This window comes from Taudactylus pleione, unplaced genomic scaffold (genome assembly GCF_031769625.1).
Source record: "Taudactylus pleione unplaced genomic scaffold, aTauple2 ptg000236l, whole genome shotgun sequence".
NCBI classification, from domain to species: domain Eukaryota; kingdom Metazoa; phylum Chordata; class Amphibia; order Anura; family Myobatrachidae; genus Taudactylus; species Taudactylus pleione.
The window spans coordinates 4,833,057-4,849,411 of record NW_028284638.1 but is presented as its reverse complement, the minus strand read 5'-3'; the positions used below and the strand labels follow the sequence as shown (position 1 = coordinate 4,849,411).

The 16,355-nt window shown below is 40.1% G+C and overlaps 1 protein-coding gene across 10 annotated transcripts in view; it reads right to left on the bottom strand.

The window, feature by feature from the left end:
* TBCK (TBC1 domain containing kinase) overlaps positions 1-16,355 on the bottom strand; it is a 328,992-nt gene that overhangs the window by 61,395 nt on the left and 251,242 nt on the right. For all 10 annotated transcript variants that reach the window (XM_088479472.1, XM_088479469.1, XM_088479464.1 and 7 more), the window contains one exon: positions 4,856-5,031. In XM_088479472.1, coding sequence (XP_088335598.1) covers positions 4,856-5,031 — 176 coding nt within the window. The remainder of the gene's footprint in view (positions 1-4,855; positions 5,032-16,355) is intronic.

The following is a 16,355-nucleotide window of genomic DNA, read 5'->3' as shown; positions in this document are numbered from 1 at the left end:
AATCATTATAAGAACATTAGGGCCATTAGAGATGTTCTACCCAATTGTCAAAGTTCAGAGATATAGCACCTTAAATTTGTGCAACTTACTACTTCACCATTTCAGTATGTCCACTAAACTGAGGATGATAAGCAGATGAAAAACTTACTTACATCCAACAATCAACAGAACCATCTCCTAAACAAGGCTATTGTGCCTTTATTTTTGTGGCCTCCATTAAAGAAGGATTTCATACAATCTCGTGAAACTTATTCCAGACTTTAAAAATCCGAGATAATAATAGTCTTGCACAATAAATATGAAGGTTACACTTTCATCATAACATTTAAGATCTTCGGATTTCCATTGTTACTTGTATATTCAGATTAGTATTGCTAATGATAAGCACTGACAATTGTTAATTTTTCTTAAAATGTATTATACAGTGCATTTATATAGCCATGAAGTTGGTCCTATCAAAGATACAGCTGAGGCCGAATGCAGAATATGTTTCTATTTTGCGGTCTAATAATGCCTACTATTATCATACAAGTGTTCAGTAAGCCACAGGTGGATATTAAATTTGTGGTGCATTTTAATTGCAGTTCAGACCTGAAAGGGTTGACCCTATCACACAGAAGAAATACTCGGGTTGATCCACAAATTACGGGGTCCAAATGCTTGACCCGGGAATTAGCTTTTTTGTGTGAAAGGGGTACAAGCTGGGAACGGCAAAGAAACCTGTGCATCAAATGGCGGCTAAAAGCTGGGTTTTGGTCTTTTTTTCTGTGTGAAAGTAGTATAAATCAGAGCTGTGAGTGTATGTAAACAAAATTAGGACCCTTGACATTGGGTTGTGAACTTCTATTGTGCTAGATATGTTAACATTTATAATGCACTTATCAGTGAGATCAGAAAACCATTGTGGATGCTCCAATCGGTGAAACTAAATACTCTTGAGCATAGATGCAAAATCTGAACTGGGGCCACCTGGACATGTGGAAGCACAATAGCCTGGTTAGATTATATCGTAGACATTCTAGTTCTGAATTCTTGCATGAGTGTTGTGCAGCGTAAAAACAGCTTCCAATAACTTCTTAAGAAGATGTGTCGGTATTTCTGCAATTACATATAAAAGAGCAGTGGTTCTCAAATTCGGTCCCCAGGACCCCAAACAGTTCACGTTTTCCAGATCACCCAGCAGGTGCACAGGTGTATTCATTACTCACTGACGCATTTTAAAAGATCCACAGTTTGAGCCCAAATGATCATGCTACTAGGATGACCATAAAAGGTATGGAATGCTGTCTTCCATTCTTAAGTTTGTAAGAACACCTCAACGCTGATCCACCCAACTATATCCATATTGCACCCTGCCCAGACTCCACATTGCATCAGACGCACAGTTAATCTATATACACATTGGTATATATAAAAATTATTAGTTGTTATGGATTTATTACATGCATAGAAAAGTAGATATAGAATTTTAAAACAATATATACACATTTTAATTATTTCAAGTTTAAGTCCTTGCCTGACTTTGATGATTTGCTAGAGACCTTCTCCAATAGAGTATATGTAACATCATCGGCATGTTAAGATTCTCCTCCTTGGATAGTTTTTTTTATAAATGCAAACCGTACAAACAAATACATTACGGCTTCTGCACTGTAGAAGATGAACAGATTAAGTTTCTTGTAACATTAAACTAAAGGATCTGGTGGTCTGTAATACAGTCCACAGAGCAAGTATTATGCTGAATGAGGGATGGACAGTAGGTGCAACAAGGCACCTCTATCAGTGTTATTAAAATCACTACCAGGACTCTCGGGATGTCACTTGCAACACAATGATTTCAGCAGCCCTCCTATTTGCCTGTGATGAGGGGTGTGATTTAATTGTCCTCCAGCAGCAATTCCGTTCTTCATTCATTTGCAATCACAAGAGAAGTAACTGCAGCCTTCGTAATTAAATATTCTTTTGATTTAAAGTGAATTTCTGTATTTCTTCCAGCCATTATAATGAAGGGATTGCTTTTTTAATTGCAAGAAAGTGAGCCTTACTTAAACAAACATGTCTTTGTTTGACTTATTCCTCAATATATGTATTCTAACCACTAAACAATAAGTTGATTCGTGTTCGCGTTAAATCATGCTCTGATTAACTATTTGGAACTGGTTAAAAGAGATTTCTCAAGCAAAGAAAGCACAGGATACATTTTAGAGCTTTTTAAGGATCTAACTAAAAAAAATGAATCAGTTATGCCATCTAAGGATGTTGTGAGGCTTAATGATTACACCAGCTTTATTCTAGGAGGGCAATTTACTGCAGTAATATAAAAGTATGAAACAGTCCAGCCATTAAGAGCAATTTCCTGCAAGGATTCGCCCTGTATTTGACACTCGGCAGAGTTATGCTGGGTACAGACTAGACAATCGGACTGACATATTGGGCACATCAAAAAATATGGCGGTCGCTCACATCAGCTTAATGACATTTACAAGCACCTTGTAAAGGGCGGGGTTTATACTGAATCACAGAAAAAAAGGGAGACTCCCTCCAGAACACTGCAGCAATATCAACAAATATACTTGAATCCTACATGATAATAGAAATTCAGAGGTATTAGTTACATACATTTGCAAATATATGAATAAGCGCCAGGCCAACATCAAGGCTTCTCTATACTGGCGTCCCTAACATTAAGGGGTTCACGTCCGAGGAGCAGAGTACCCCAAACAACTCCAGTCAAGGACCATCCCCAGAGCATCAGACGAAAAGGAGAAAAAGGTGATAGTAGTAAAGTGTAAAGTATAGATGTGTAAAGATAATCAATAAGTGTTAATAAAATAAGGAAGAATTAAAATGACATAAATAATAAACAAACAAATAGAAAGGTGATGAAAAAGTCTCTATGTGAATTAAGTGGTGATAACCTGAAAAAGGCCCAGCCAGAGCAACTCCGGGGGCCCCACTGCCAAACGCTCACCCCAAAATTATTATTGGAGCTGACTCACCTAGGAGGTACCCCAGAAACCTCCACATGGCACTATATGGACCAGCACATCCTCCCAATGCTGGCTCCCTTCATGCCTCTCAAAACTGCAAACAAAAAATATGGTGGTCGCTCACATCAGCTTAATGACATTGCACAGGTGTTTGTAAAGGTGGGGTTTATACTGAATCACAGAAAATAAGGGCGATTCCCTCCAGCACACTGCAGCAATATCAACAAAAATACTTGAATCCTACATGATGATAGACATTCAGAGGTATTAGTTACATACATTTGCAAATATATGAATAAGCGCCAGGCCAACATCAAGGCTCCTCTACACTGGCGTCCCTAACATTAAGGGGTTCATGTCCGAGGAGCAGGGAACCCCAAAAAACTCCAGCTAAGGACCAACCCCAGGGCATCACACGAAAAGGGGAAAAAGGTGATAGTGAAGTGTAAAGTATAGATGTGTAAAGATAATCAATAAGTGTGAATAAAATAAGGAAGAATTAAAATGACAAATAATAAACAAACAAATAGAGAGGTGATGAAAAAGTCTCTATGTGAATTAAATGGTGATGCCCTGAAAAAGGCCCAGCCAGAACAACTTCGGGGGCCCCACTCCCAAACGCTCACCCCAATATAATTATTGCTACCTAATAGTAGCACCCACTCTGGGTCATATAATTACAAATTGGTGTACTGCATAATAACAGCACATGTATAAGCCGAGAGCTGACTCACCTTGGAGCTACCCCAGAAACATTCACATGGCACTATAAGGACCAGCACATCCTCCCAATGCTTAGGTTAGGGGGCTCTCGGGGGGACTTATGGTTAGGCACCCCCCCGGGAGGTTAGGGTTAGGCTAGGGGAAGGGGGGGTTAGGGTTAGGCACCCCTGAGGGGAGGTTAGGGTTAGGCACCCCCCAGGAGACTTAGGGTTAGGTTGTGGGGATGTGGGACATGTATTTTGGGGTGTTGTATAGATGGCAAATTAATTTTTGAACTTGCAGTAATGTAATACTTGGCTTCCGCATACAAAATTTGCAGCTATTTGAATCGGACCCATAGTCTGCATGAACCCAGCTGAATAAAGGTCACCATCAAATGCTGGAACTGTCTCTGTACATAACCTAAACAGCAATGTTGCTACTTCAATTGATATTGTGACTATGGTGTGAGTCTGTGAAAGTCTATTTCATTTAAATAATGTGATGCCTAAGACTCTACATACAACATATTCAGAGTGACTGAATGATAGAGAATCAAGTTATTTTGTACTACTAATTTCTTAATTTGCCTCCTTTTTAGTAATAAACGTTACATTTACGGATTACGGTATTATTTATCATTTAACATCTAGTAAGAGAAAACAGCATCTTGCCGTATATATACAGTATATAAAAAAATCTGTTTTGAATAAGTTAGCCCAGATTCAGTGTAGATATTTTGCATTTTCATTTAGCCAATGTACTGTATACAGCTCATTGTTTGCTTCCTATTGCTATCATGCAGCCAGTATAGATACATTGCAGTGAAGTCATGCAAACTGTATAGTGTGCCTGAATATGTGTGCACAAAGTGATAGCAGACCTGGGGCAAGCCCTGATTTCAAAGATGATGGTCTGTCTACAAAGCCATTATTCCAACTATGGACCACTATCTTATCACCTATATGGTCTACAGTGAAGTCATACAGCCAGTATAAGATGCTTTCTGTGGTGGCATGCACCTAATAAGTACACAGAACATATACATGAAAGCAGCAAAACCTTTTATAAAGCAAATAATATATAAAAGCTGCTGTTGTTGACAACTGATGAAAATTAAGCTGTACCTGCACCACCCCAAATTGCCGGGTATAAAAGGATACTCCTCACTGTTCCGAATGTCCACCACAAGTAGCTTGGGCTTACTGGACTTGGTCTTTTTGGTGGATGCCTTCGCGTGACTGGGTACAGTTAGTTCACACAAGTCAATCAGATCCTCTGCAGAAATTCGGGGGGACACTTCCGATTTTAGCTCGCTTAATTTGATGGGCTCCCGTCCCTTAAACAAATACAGACAATACTTTTACCAGGTTTATTTCAGTATCGACTTCTGGACAATATGTTATATAAAATGTTGTTGTATTCTAGCGTTAGGACAAAGAATAATACTTTGGAGTTGGCATGAAGCATAAAAATCTAGGCAGTCACATTAAGAGAGCATTCAGCCTCATGGAATATCCAGATTTGGATCCCTTGAATACTGTAAGGATTCCCCTTAGGGCTCCTTCATACAAGTATCTTATTTTCATTCATTAATCTTAATTTCTTATATACACATATTACAACATAATAATAATAAAAGTGATTTATACTATATCCAAGCATTTACCAGCACCAAAATCTGCTAACCAGCAAATATCATGCAGAAGTTAAGACTTATTAATGGCTCCAGGGCATTTTCTTTATACCGGCATGAGCTATGAAAGTACTGACGTTTGGAAACAAAGTCAATATATTTATTTACATCATAACAACAAAAATATTGTATACACTGATAAGTCACATATACAGATGTGACCACACACATCTTACCTTTGTGCGCTCCAAGTCACGTTACACATAATGCGCGAGCACCGCGTGATTCGGTTGCACTGAGCGTCTTTTAGTGCAACTTTGTACCTTCAAATGTGTCTTATTCGCAAAGCGATGCGAACGGATGCACAAACGGATTATACTGACTTAAGTGGTATGTGGCATGCCTATATTCTGTGTGTGACAGCGCTGTATCTGCATGTTTATTATTTATTAATAGTATCTTATATAGCGCAGCAAATTCCGTTGCATGTGAAATACTATGGGGTCTATTTACTAAGCAGCATTAGGAGACAGAATGAAAAGTGATAAGGTGCCAGCCAATCAGCTCCCAACTGTCATCTCACAGGCTGTGTTTGAAAACTGATAGTTGGGAGCTGATTGGCTGGCACCTTATCACTTTTCACTCTGTCTCCTAATGCTGCTTAGTAAATAGACCCCTATGTTACAGTGTCAGTGGCTGTGATACTGTAACGCAGCATTTTGCATGCAGATATAGCCGCAGTTGCACACAGAATATAGGCATGCCACGTATCATTTTAATCTGCTTGTGCGTCCTATTTGCATCGCAGGACGCATTTCAAGGTTTAGAGTTGCACGAAAAGATGCTCAGTGCTACCAATTCACGCCACGGCATGGCGCAACTACGTGCTGTTTAAGTCGTAAGGAAGTAAAAAAGTTTTAGAAGTGTATTTTTATATGACATTATTGGGTGTTTTGCATAGATGAGTGGTACAAATTCAACAATCAATCCATCTTGAATCCATGATGTAAATATAAGATATGCCATAAAGCTGTGAATATTTTTTAAACACACTGTTGTACTGTAGATCTGATGCTTTTGAAATATACATAAAGCTACAGTAGGCAGGATTTACAAAGAAAGGAGACTTGGACATCCCTGGGCATTGTACTTGTGCTTCTTTTTTAAGAAATATGAATATATAAAATGGAAAACCAGAGATGGAGGATGGGAATCAGCGGCCATGCATCTTATAGTAACCAACATACACTGATAGTTATTACTGGCACATACTACATTGGAACACAAGTACCACATACCATCCCAAAGCAGATAGGACTTGCTGTTAGCACTGAGACATAAAACAGATGTGTAAGGTCATTGAGCATTTCTATCTGTTGTAGCCAGTTTTCAAGAGTGATAGTAGGTGTTTGTGACATACTGTATGAACACTAGGATGTCTCCTAAACATTAATGTACCTCCAGCTTATAGATTTTTTTTAATGAAAACTTGTGATATTTAACTATACCTTGGATATGTGACATCTATTCTTCCTTACTTCTCCATTCCTGAAACCCTGATATCAGATTTTGAGCACATCCTCTAGGTCAAAATATCACCAGGCCCCTACAAATGATCCCACAAAGCCCCGTTAGCCGGAGGTGTGGATGACCAGGCAGGGCCACACACAGAGATGCAACGCTGCACTTTGTGTCACCCAGGCCTATGGAAAGAATGTATAAAAAAGCAGCTCTTTGAATTCAGAGGCCCAAAGAGGAAAGCAAATTAACTTGTGGTATTACTTTGTAAAAGCAAACGCTTGTTAACACTGGTATGCAACTCTTTCATTCCAATCATTTCTACAAAAAAAACAAGATAATCTGGCTATTTGCTTGCTTTATTTGCTCTTTCACTCAGCAACAGGTTATCATGATGGACATTATAGAAATAGAGATGTTAGTTGTGTTATAACACAGCCACCATCAGCTTGAACACCATTTAAAGCCGGTCTGAAAACAGGACTTTCACATAAAGGGGCATATTCAACTAGCCACGAAAAGTCATGTAGTTTTCGCCGACATCGCTGGTTTTTAACGTGTATTGCGCACATCCCCACTAATCCCCGTATTCAATTCAATTAGAAATCTGCGAAAAACGGGACCCGGTGAAACTGTAACATGTGAAAAGTGCTGTCAGATTTGGGGAAATCAGCCTGTCACCCCCCAAAAGATGCACTGACATTGGGGATCACTATAGATACCCCCGAATAGCCCTGCTGAAGGTATTTGTGGTACAATAGCTGCTATTTAGCGTTTTTGCATAAGTGGTGAAGAACAGCATTTATCAGGTTTTTTTGGGAAGGTAAGTAGTCCCAGCAAATTTGGGGTACACAAAAATGGGTGCTAGCATATTTTAAAGCTCCTAAAGTGAAGTTTTAAAAAATTTAAAAACTCCACCTGCTGCAAACTTAAAAACACCTGGGGCATACTTGGAGAACCTCCTGGAGGTTATTTCGCTAGTTTTTAAGTTTGTCCCCCAACTTTGGACTTTTTCGCCCCCAAAATGAAAGTACTTTTTTGAGGTGATCTAAAGTATTTTTTAAACTTTTCTTTGACACAGTTTACCTTTGGGGGACTGTCCCAAGGGTGCTGAGTGGTTTCCGGACGCCTGCACCCCAAAACCCCAATTCTGCACTTTATTTCGACTGCTATTCATAGGCAAATCTTTTTCGCTGATTCCAATGCCTTGACTTTCCGCACCGGCGAAAGTCTTTGGAATTGAATACGGAGGACATTTTTCACATGGTGAAATGACGCCACTCGCGATACTTTTCCGCAGAAGCTGAATTTTCGCGACTAATTGAATATGGCCCAAACTGTGATGAATTCAATTAAGTTGCTCTGTTAAGGAAATAGCAAGATCATAAACTGGAGGTATTTATAGCAAAACTTCTAGGCATATAAATACATATTTGTTCTAATGAGTTAAATTGCAACATTATTCAAATATCCCTCCCCCCCGAGTAGTGCAAATTTAAAGGATATTTTATCCACATGTTTATGTAATCGACCACGTCTATGTTTCACTTTAGAATGGCTGTAGCGTTAAGACCCAATGCATTGGGTGAGTGCAGACAAAATTCAGCTGACTCTCAAAAGGTACCTTTAGTCAGATAAACTGTTCATTTCATGACAAGACAGAGGTCACCACAACAGTGCATCTTTACAACAAGTGGAGTGATTGACACTGAAATCTAGCAAAATCTTTGAGTGTTACATTTGTGACAAGATAATTGGTACTGTTAAACTTGCTAAATACTCAGTAATCTCACAGTTTTGACCAACACAGAGATTTTAGTTCAGCATACCACTTGGCTACACAATAGTCATGTAACTTGTTTTATATTCAGTATTAATAAATGTGCCCTCAGGCTTAACTTTGCCAAACCGTTATGGGATGACTTTAATGCTTACACGTGTTGTGTAAAGCTGTTGACTTGACTCGAACAGATTCTATTGTGGAGAAGTTCACATTCAACATTTGTATAACCACAAGTAAGGAAATATATATAGTAAATATATATATTGTGACAAAAACACAAACAGTTGTAAAGGCGTGAATTACATGTCCCAGGTTGTCTCTTCTGTCTGGTAGGTCCCTCCACTCAGAGAGGGAATAATTACATTTAGTTAGAGTCGGACAGGCCAGGATTTACTTTTATGTTTTGTTTCATTTTGTGCTGCTAATAAGATAAGTGTCTAAAATAGGTGCCCTTAAGGGAGGTGCTGTTGTAGCACCAAAAAGACTGTCGTTGGGCAGTCATGCCATGTGAGGGGTGTAGCTTGGGGTATGTTTACTAAATTTACCACTTTAATGCGTTTCCAATAAAACTGAAATCATTTTCCTTATGTCACTTAGCTTAGGACCTGATTCAAAAATGTAAGCTAATGCAATTACAACTGCATTCTCTTATGGATCGCAGTTGCTAAAATATGCTAATGCTACCCAAAGCAAAGCAGAGCATAGGGACCTCCACGACGTGCAACAGTGTAAACATCGGTAAATCAACGCAAATCAGGCAGACACGCAGTATGTAAGTCATGAGAGCTCTCACGCTGTAAAGGAGATTGCAATGCTAATTTGTGCACCTCATGTTTATCTGACTGGTCGAAATTTTGCGACCAGAGCTGATAAAGAACTGCCTGTGTGATCGGAAAATTGCGACCATGCCAGGCAAGTGGTTAAACGGTCCAACATGCCTGCATTTTTCTAACCATCTGCCCCCATTACATCCCCCAAATGTAGACTACCTGTCACTCACTTTCCGAGTGGTCCCTATGTACAAGAGTAATCGTAATAAAATTGCTGCACTGCACAGTGCAGTTTTAGCGCATGCGCATTAACAAACAATTGCTCCATCTGCGAAAGTATCGGCTTTGTGGAAATCACTGAATCCGGCCCTTAGTCCGTATTTCACTTTTGACTTTGCAATTGCATGCATTTAACAACTGTAAGGCACTGCAATAGAGGCGCATTTTGGTGCATGGTAGTACTGAACTGCATGTAAAAAGTGGGTATTGCGTTAATTTCTGGGTGAAAGCAGAGGGGGCAATACACTATCACCATGCATGCAAAACATGCTCTTATTACAATACCATAGTGTGGTCAAGTTTACACAATATTGCATTTAGGGCCCGATTCAGACCCGTTCACTAAGCTGCGGACGCACATTATGGGCGATTATCGCACATTTTCCCATGCTTATGCACCAAAGTACGCATGTGCGAACCAGTCAGTGCGGATGGGAATCGTGCACTCATAGTACACAGACTGGACGCTACTTTGAGTGACAGATAGCGCCGCTTGTGGGTGGTAACGGGAAGGTGCTTGAGAACGGGGGAAGTGATGCTGCGAACGCAGGCATGTCTGGCCGTACAAACGGAATTTTATGGGTATGCAAAGAAGCGTCATTGCACACATCACTTGGTTGTATTTCAGTCTGCAGACCGATTAATCACACACTTCCTGGAGATGACCTGTGCTATGAAAGAAAGGTGGGCGTCTTTGTACTCCGGCGTGCGCTCACCGCCGTCGCTCTCTAAGGCATAATAGGTGGCATCCATTCACCAGACAGTACGATTGCGACATTTGCATACCCGGCCCCTTTTAGCTGCGTGAGAGCGCAGCTTAGCGTCTGAATGAGCTCCTTAGCCCCATATTACATAATGCACTATATCCACCTTTTCTTAACACTGCGTGACTTACTGTATTACTGTGACAGAGAATGGTCAGCAGGTAAAAAGTACTTACCTGGCTCTTCGCAGTATGAGACTCCTTGTGGCAATAGTGTGCTGACGTTAGCCACCGTAATGACTAAACAGCAGCGGTAGAGATAGAAGGTGTGTTTTCTGTGCGTGTTCACAATTTTAGTAATTGGGAAGTATATAATCTGCTCAAAGAAGATACCCACTAAGTTATTACATGAAAGAAAGTGGTGACAGATTTGCTTAATGGAGAGAAATAAAGATTTGCTAGGGAACATAAAAGAACATACATAAAGTATATTGTTCATCTTTACAATGTGTCTATTGTGCTGGACAGCTGTGGTCGATGCAATGACAAAATCACTTTACCTACAGGAAACCATGAAAATGATAAACATACTAGGATAAGATGTAACATAACGTGTTTCCTTCTTCACTAAAAATGGAGAGAGATTATGAGGGGTATTCAATATGAAACGTTAACTTCACTGTCGAAGTTAACGTTTCATATCGGAGTTTTTTTCTGCGTTAAGTCTGGTGCGCGCTCCCGCTTATCCCCGTATTCAATATAAAATTAACGAAAACGGGAAACTCCGAAGTTGGATTTGCATAAAGTTACAAATTTTTCCTTAAAATAATTCTAAGACCCCCCTAAAGTTGTAAAAACATGGGGGAACACTATGGGTACCCCCGTTTTAGCCTTTAATTGAAAGTCGGGGATTTAAATAGCCGCAGCAGAGCAGATGCAGAAGAGCACTTAGGTTATTTTTTTCGTTTTTTTAAGTGGTCCCATCAAATTTGGGGTACATGAAAATGGGTACTAGCATATTTTGATGTCCCTAAAGTCAGTTTTTAAAAATTCTGCATTTGTGCACCTGCCGCTATAATTCTATTCTTCAAAACACCTGCCGCATACTTGCAGAATAGCCCTGAACCTATTTCCCTATTGTTTAACAATTTTCCCCATTTTTTTTTTTTGCACCCCAATTTTTAAGTTCATTTTTTGGGGTGTCCCTATTTTTTTTTTTTACTTTTTTTGACACAGTTCTTTTTTAAATGTCATTCTCAGGGGTGCAGGCTATTTTTTTTAAGCCTGCACCCCTAAACCCCAATTCTGCACTTTTTTTCGACACCTATTCAATGGTGAAAACTTATCACCGTTTTTTATCAAAGACTTGGCAAAACTGCGATAAGTCTTTGAAATTGAATAGGGTGTAAAAGTAAAACCTGCGATAATGATGTCATAATTGTGATATTAACGCAAAAACGATGTTATCGCACCCATACTGAATACCCCTGAAAGTTGCCTAACGGAAACTATTCCAAATTTCCTCTTTCCCAAAAGGAGAATATCAGCAGAATGGGAAAAAATGTTTTCTCATAAAAGTGTTACATTCCTCACAATTACACATTGATCATGTTGAAATTTACAACCAGGGCTTAAGACATATGTCTTTTTTTTTTTTTTTCCAGAGTTGGACAATAATTATGCAGAACCAAACAGGGTGTGCTTACTTCTGCCAGTTTTCAAGCACATCCCTTTAAAATATAATGTACATATTTTTGTTGTTGGGCAAAAAAATTCATCATCGTGTTGGGGTGCAGCGGTAACATTATCATGTTGGGGTGCAGCAATAGCAAAGTGCAGGGAGCCACTGTTAGTGAATGACAAGAAGGTGTCTGCCTGCCGCTGTGCATGATCCACATGGGAAAGATGGAACCAGCGTAGGTGGATGGTTGCAGAGACAGAAGCTGCCTGCATGGGTTGGGTATATTTTGCCGATATTCATCGTGCCGACGTGAGAGTGGCAACATGGACGTAATGTTGACATGTAGCATGTCAACACCGATGGAATGTCGACATGACAGGATGTTGACAAAACGGTTCCGATGGTTGAGCGGTGACAGATGTTTCCTTTTTTTACTTCAGTCGTGCCAAATAGCCCCTCACTGAAGCAGGACCTGTCACTCCAAGTGTCTTTTTAGCTGAAAATGTGCATCTTATATACATGAATTAAAACTAGAAGCTACAGAACTGCAATGCTTGCACACACAGACCACTGGGGTGAGCAACATTTGTACATCTATGTGCGACTGAGTCTAAATCTGTGTTAAAAGGGCTGCGATGCGAGCAGCCGCGGCTTCTCCTCGCGCACAAGTTCCATTGTGCTTCATCTGCAACTTTGTACGTATGTACAACTAATTCCTGTGTGTTTAAAGTAGCAGCCTAGCATCTCTACTATACTGTGTCAACACCATACCCTGGATTGAGTCTTTGTAATCAATAAAACCTTCTCCAGCTGGGCAGTATATCACATAATAAAGAACAATATTCTATATATTACTAACTCACAATGAAGTATGGGAAATGTGAGTACAATTCTTGTACACACACTTTATTCACTATAGAAACCTAAGTGACACAATTTCTGTCTTACTATACAAGAGAGTTCCAAGTATTGATGTGCTCAAGTAATATATAGGGTCATATTTATCAAATTATCTTTTCAGCTGTTCACCTCTGGGGCTCAGGGCACCCCAAAAAAAGTCCAGCCCAGGACCCCCTCAGGGGGGGAGAGTAGTTAATAAGTATAGAAAAACAAGCATTTTTTGGGGGTGCCCTGCGCCCCGGACGTGAACCCCTCAGTGTTAAGGACTGCTAGTGACAGAGAAGCCGTGACGTGGCCTAGCAGCTTCCCATGTATTTGCAAATGCATGCAACTAATATCTCTGAATCTCTATTACCATATAGTCTTCATATATTGTTGCAGGTATAATTCAGTGTGCTGAGAAACAATAGGGGGTTAACCCCCCCTTTTTCTATGTGTTACAGATATAACTACATTACTCTCTAATATATCTAGGTCAGCACAAGCTTAACAGTATAAGGGATATATTTGCCTGCAATTATGCTCCAATATATAACATCTCTTATCGGTGCTATTTGCTGCATGATGTAGGGGTAAATTTACTAAAGTGAGAGTGAGAGTTTTTAGAAGTGAGTTTTAAAAGAGATGTTGCCCATAGCAACCAATCAGATTCTACTCAACTAGCACCTTCTAGAAGATAATAGCTAGAATCTGATTGGTTGCTATAGGCAACATCTAGTAAATTTAAGATAAAACCTAATCTTTCACCACTGATCGCATCCCGGCTGTGTTCTTACCTATATGTGACTTTGCTTCAGCGTTTGCACACAAAAATAATTGGAAGGAGTGTAATTGTAAAATAAGTTTAATAAATAGGCCTGTAAGGCTTATTTTTGCGCAGTCTGTAATTACCTCATCATGAGGGCAATTAGAAATAAAATTTATTTTTAAATAATGCTTTATTATTTCAATTCACATTTTAATGTCTGAGACTTTTAAAAACGTTAAACATTTTTAGATTTCTGTTCTGTTTAAAGATTTTTTTCTCCTTCTGGGCTTTCAGTTGCACTGGGCATGCATATTAGCAAAGATTGGTCTGCCCAGTATTACCAGAACAACTGACTACTGATCAGCTGCATCAGTTAAACTGTTTTGATAAATTGCGGCAATAAGGAATTCTTATCCCTGCAATGAGCAGTGATACAAAATAGACTTATCACCTCAAACAGGGACCTATTGATAAACTGACCCCATAGCAACTGAGGCTACTACACAATTCAATGGTAAAGAGCATTAACCATTACAATAGCATCACTGGGGTCAGTGACACCCAGTGCACCAAATAGGCCCCCTCAGCACCCCGAAGCAGCATATGCGTGATATGGTGGTGTGGCCTCACAGGGAAGTGGAGTGGCCTCACGGCTCCCCCAGTTTCATTACTCTGGGGGCGTGCCCATCACTCCCGCAGATACCAGGCTGCTCCAGAGACGCTTCTCGCACTGCTGGCTCCTCCTCTGTAACCTGGAGCAGGGTGCTGCACAATAACATCACAGTGCAGTCCCTGACACCTGGTTGGAGTCACTCCTTTAAAGGGTTATATCTGGTAAAGTCCACACAACCTAGTGATGCCACTGACTATTATAAAAGGACTTGGACAACTCTTACTCCTAATATCAAGCAAATCCAAGGGTCAAAAGGATCTGCAAGCTTTGTGGGGTGAGTCATTGCGGCACGTCGAGGAAGTAGATATCAAAAGAATTTGATCTTTTCTTGTGCAATATAATTACAATGTTAGTTTTATTTTTAATTTAATCTACATTTTTTTATTACTTATATTATGCAAATTTATATTTTATTACTCCTAACCAGTGGCATAGCCAGGTTTTGACATGAGGGGAAAAAATAGATGCAACAAGGCCCAGATGTTCAAATATCAGCATCAAAATACATTATTTGCATCCAAATGACATCAATAATTATCCATAATATTTAAATATCCTTGCACACACAAGGATGTACTACAGAAACAGAATCAAGGAAAAAAGCCAGAACTCCGTGATCACCATGCAGTAAACAGAACCTCCAGTGACTATACAGCATTGCAGCAGCCATCATACAATAGAGATCATTTTTGTGACCACCATACAAAACAGAGTCTTTTTGACTGCCACACAAAACATCCCCTTCACAAAAATCATTAACTTTTCAGTATCATCATAACAACCCATTCAACATAATTAGCCCCTTAAATCCTTAACGCCCTCATCTGAATAATTACTCCCCTCATCAATTCAATATTAATTATTTCCCTCATTAGCTTACTCAGACTATTACAAATTACCTTCACTTTAATTAACCCAATTAAGCAATCATTATTTTATCTATATTGACTAATAAAGAGTTAACACATTAACCCTCATAATAAAACCCACTATTATTAACCCTCATAATAAAACCCTTCCCTAAACTATACACATTACCCCCCTATTCCCCCAGTGTTATGTACAGTATGCTGTCAATGGAACATGAAAAGCAGTAGTTGACCTTCTAAAGTAGTTCTTCTCCAACCGTGGTTACAGGTCTCACAGCGCCTGAGTGACCTAAAGAGGAGGGATCACTATGGAGGAGACAAGGGCGGTGAACTGCACAAATGGGCTGTACTCCCACTACCTGGGGAGGAGTAATGTTCGTGATCTGGGCAGCTGTTCATGGTCCACCCGCCCAAATATCTACCTATTTATCCACTCACCTCTCCTTGGCTCCTCTATTCTCAGATGTGCACCATACACAAAAAACATATCAGGCTCCAGACAGCCCTACATTGACTAGCACCAAGGGGTATTTTAAGAAATTAGTGGGCCTGTGTGCAAGTTCCACTGGTGGGCCCCCGCCATCACCAGTATCCCCCCTCCAACCAGTGCCTTAACTTCTTCTTACCAGTGCCTCCACTTCCTCACATCAGTATGTCGATATTCATATCGTCGACACTGCACCATGACATCCTCAGAATGTTCACAATATCGCCATGTGTAATGTTGACACTGTGAGTATTAGGCATTGAGGGAAGGTTATATTTATGCTGCAGAGGGAGGATTAGAAGACACTGGAGCAGCTGCCAGGGCCAGGTAAGTGACCGCTGGGTCACCAGGGACATTGGGTCAACATTCTGTCATGTCGACATGTCAACAATGTCGTCATGCTGCATGTTTGACCATGTCAACCTGATAACATACCACACCCCTCACCAACACCCACCTCCTCTCACCGGTGCCTACATCCTCTCACAAAGAGTCCCCTCTCCTTTCACCAGCACCCACCTCTCACCAGTGTCCCCCTACCATGAGAGGTAAATGATGGCTTCAGCTGCTGCCGGGCTGATCTAACAATGTTGCTCCAGGAGGAGAGATGTGAATT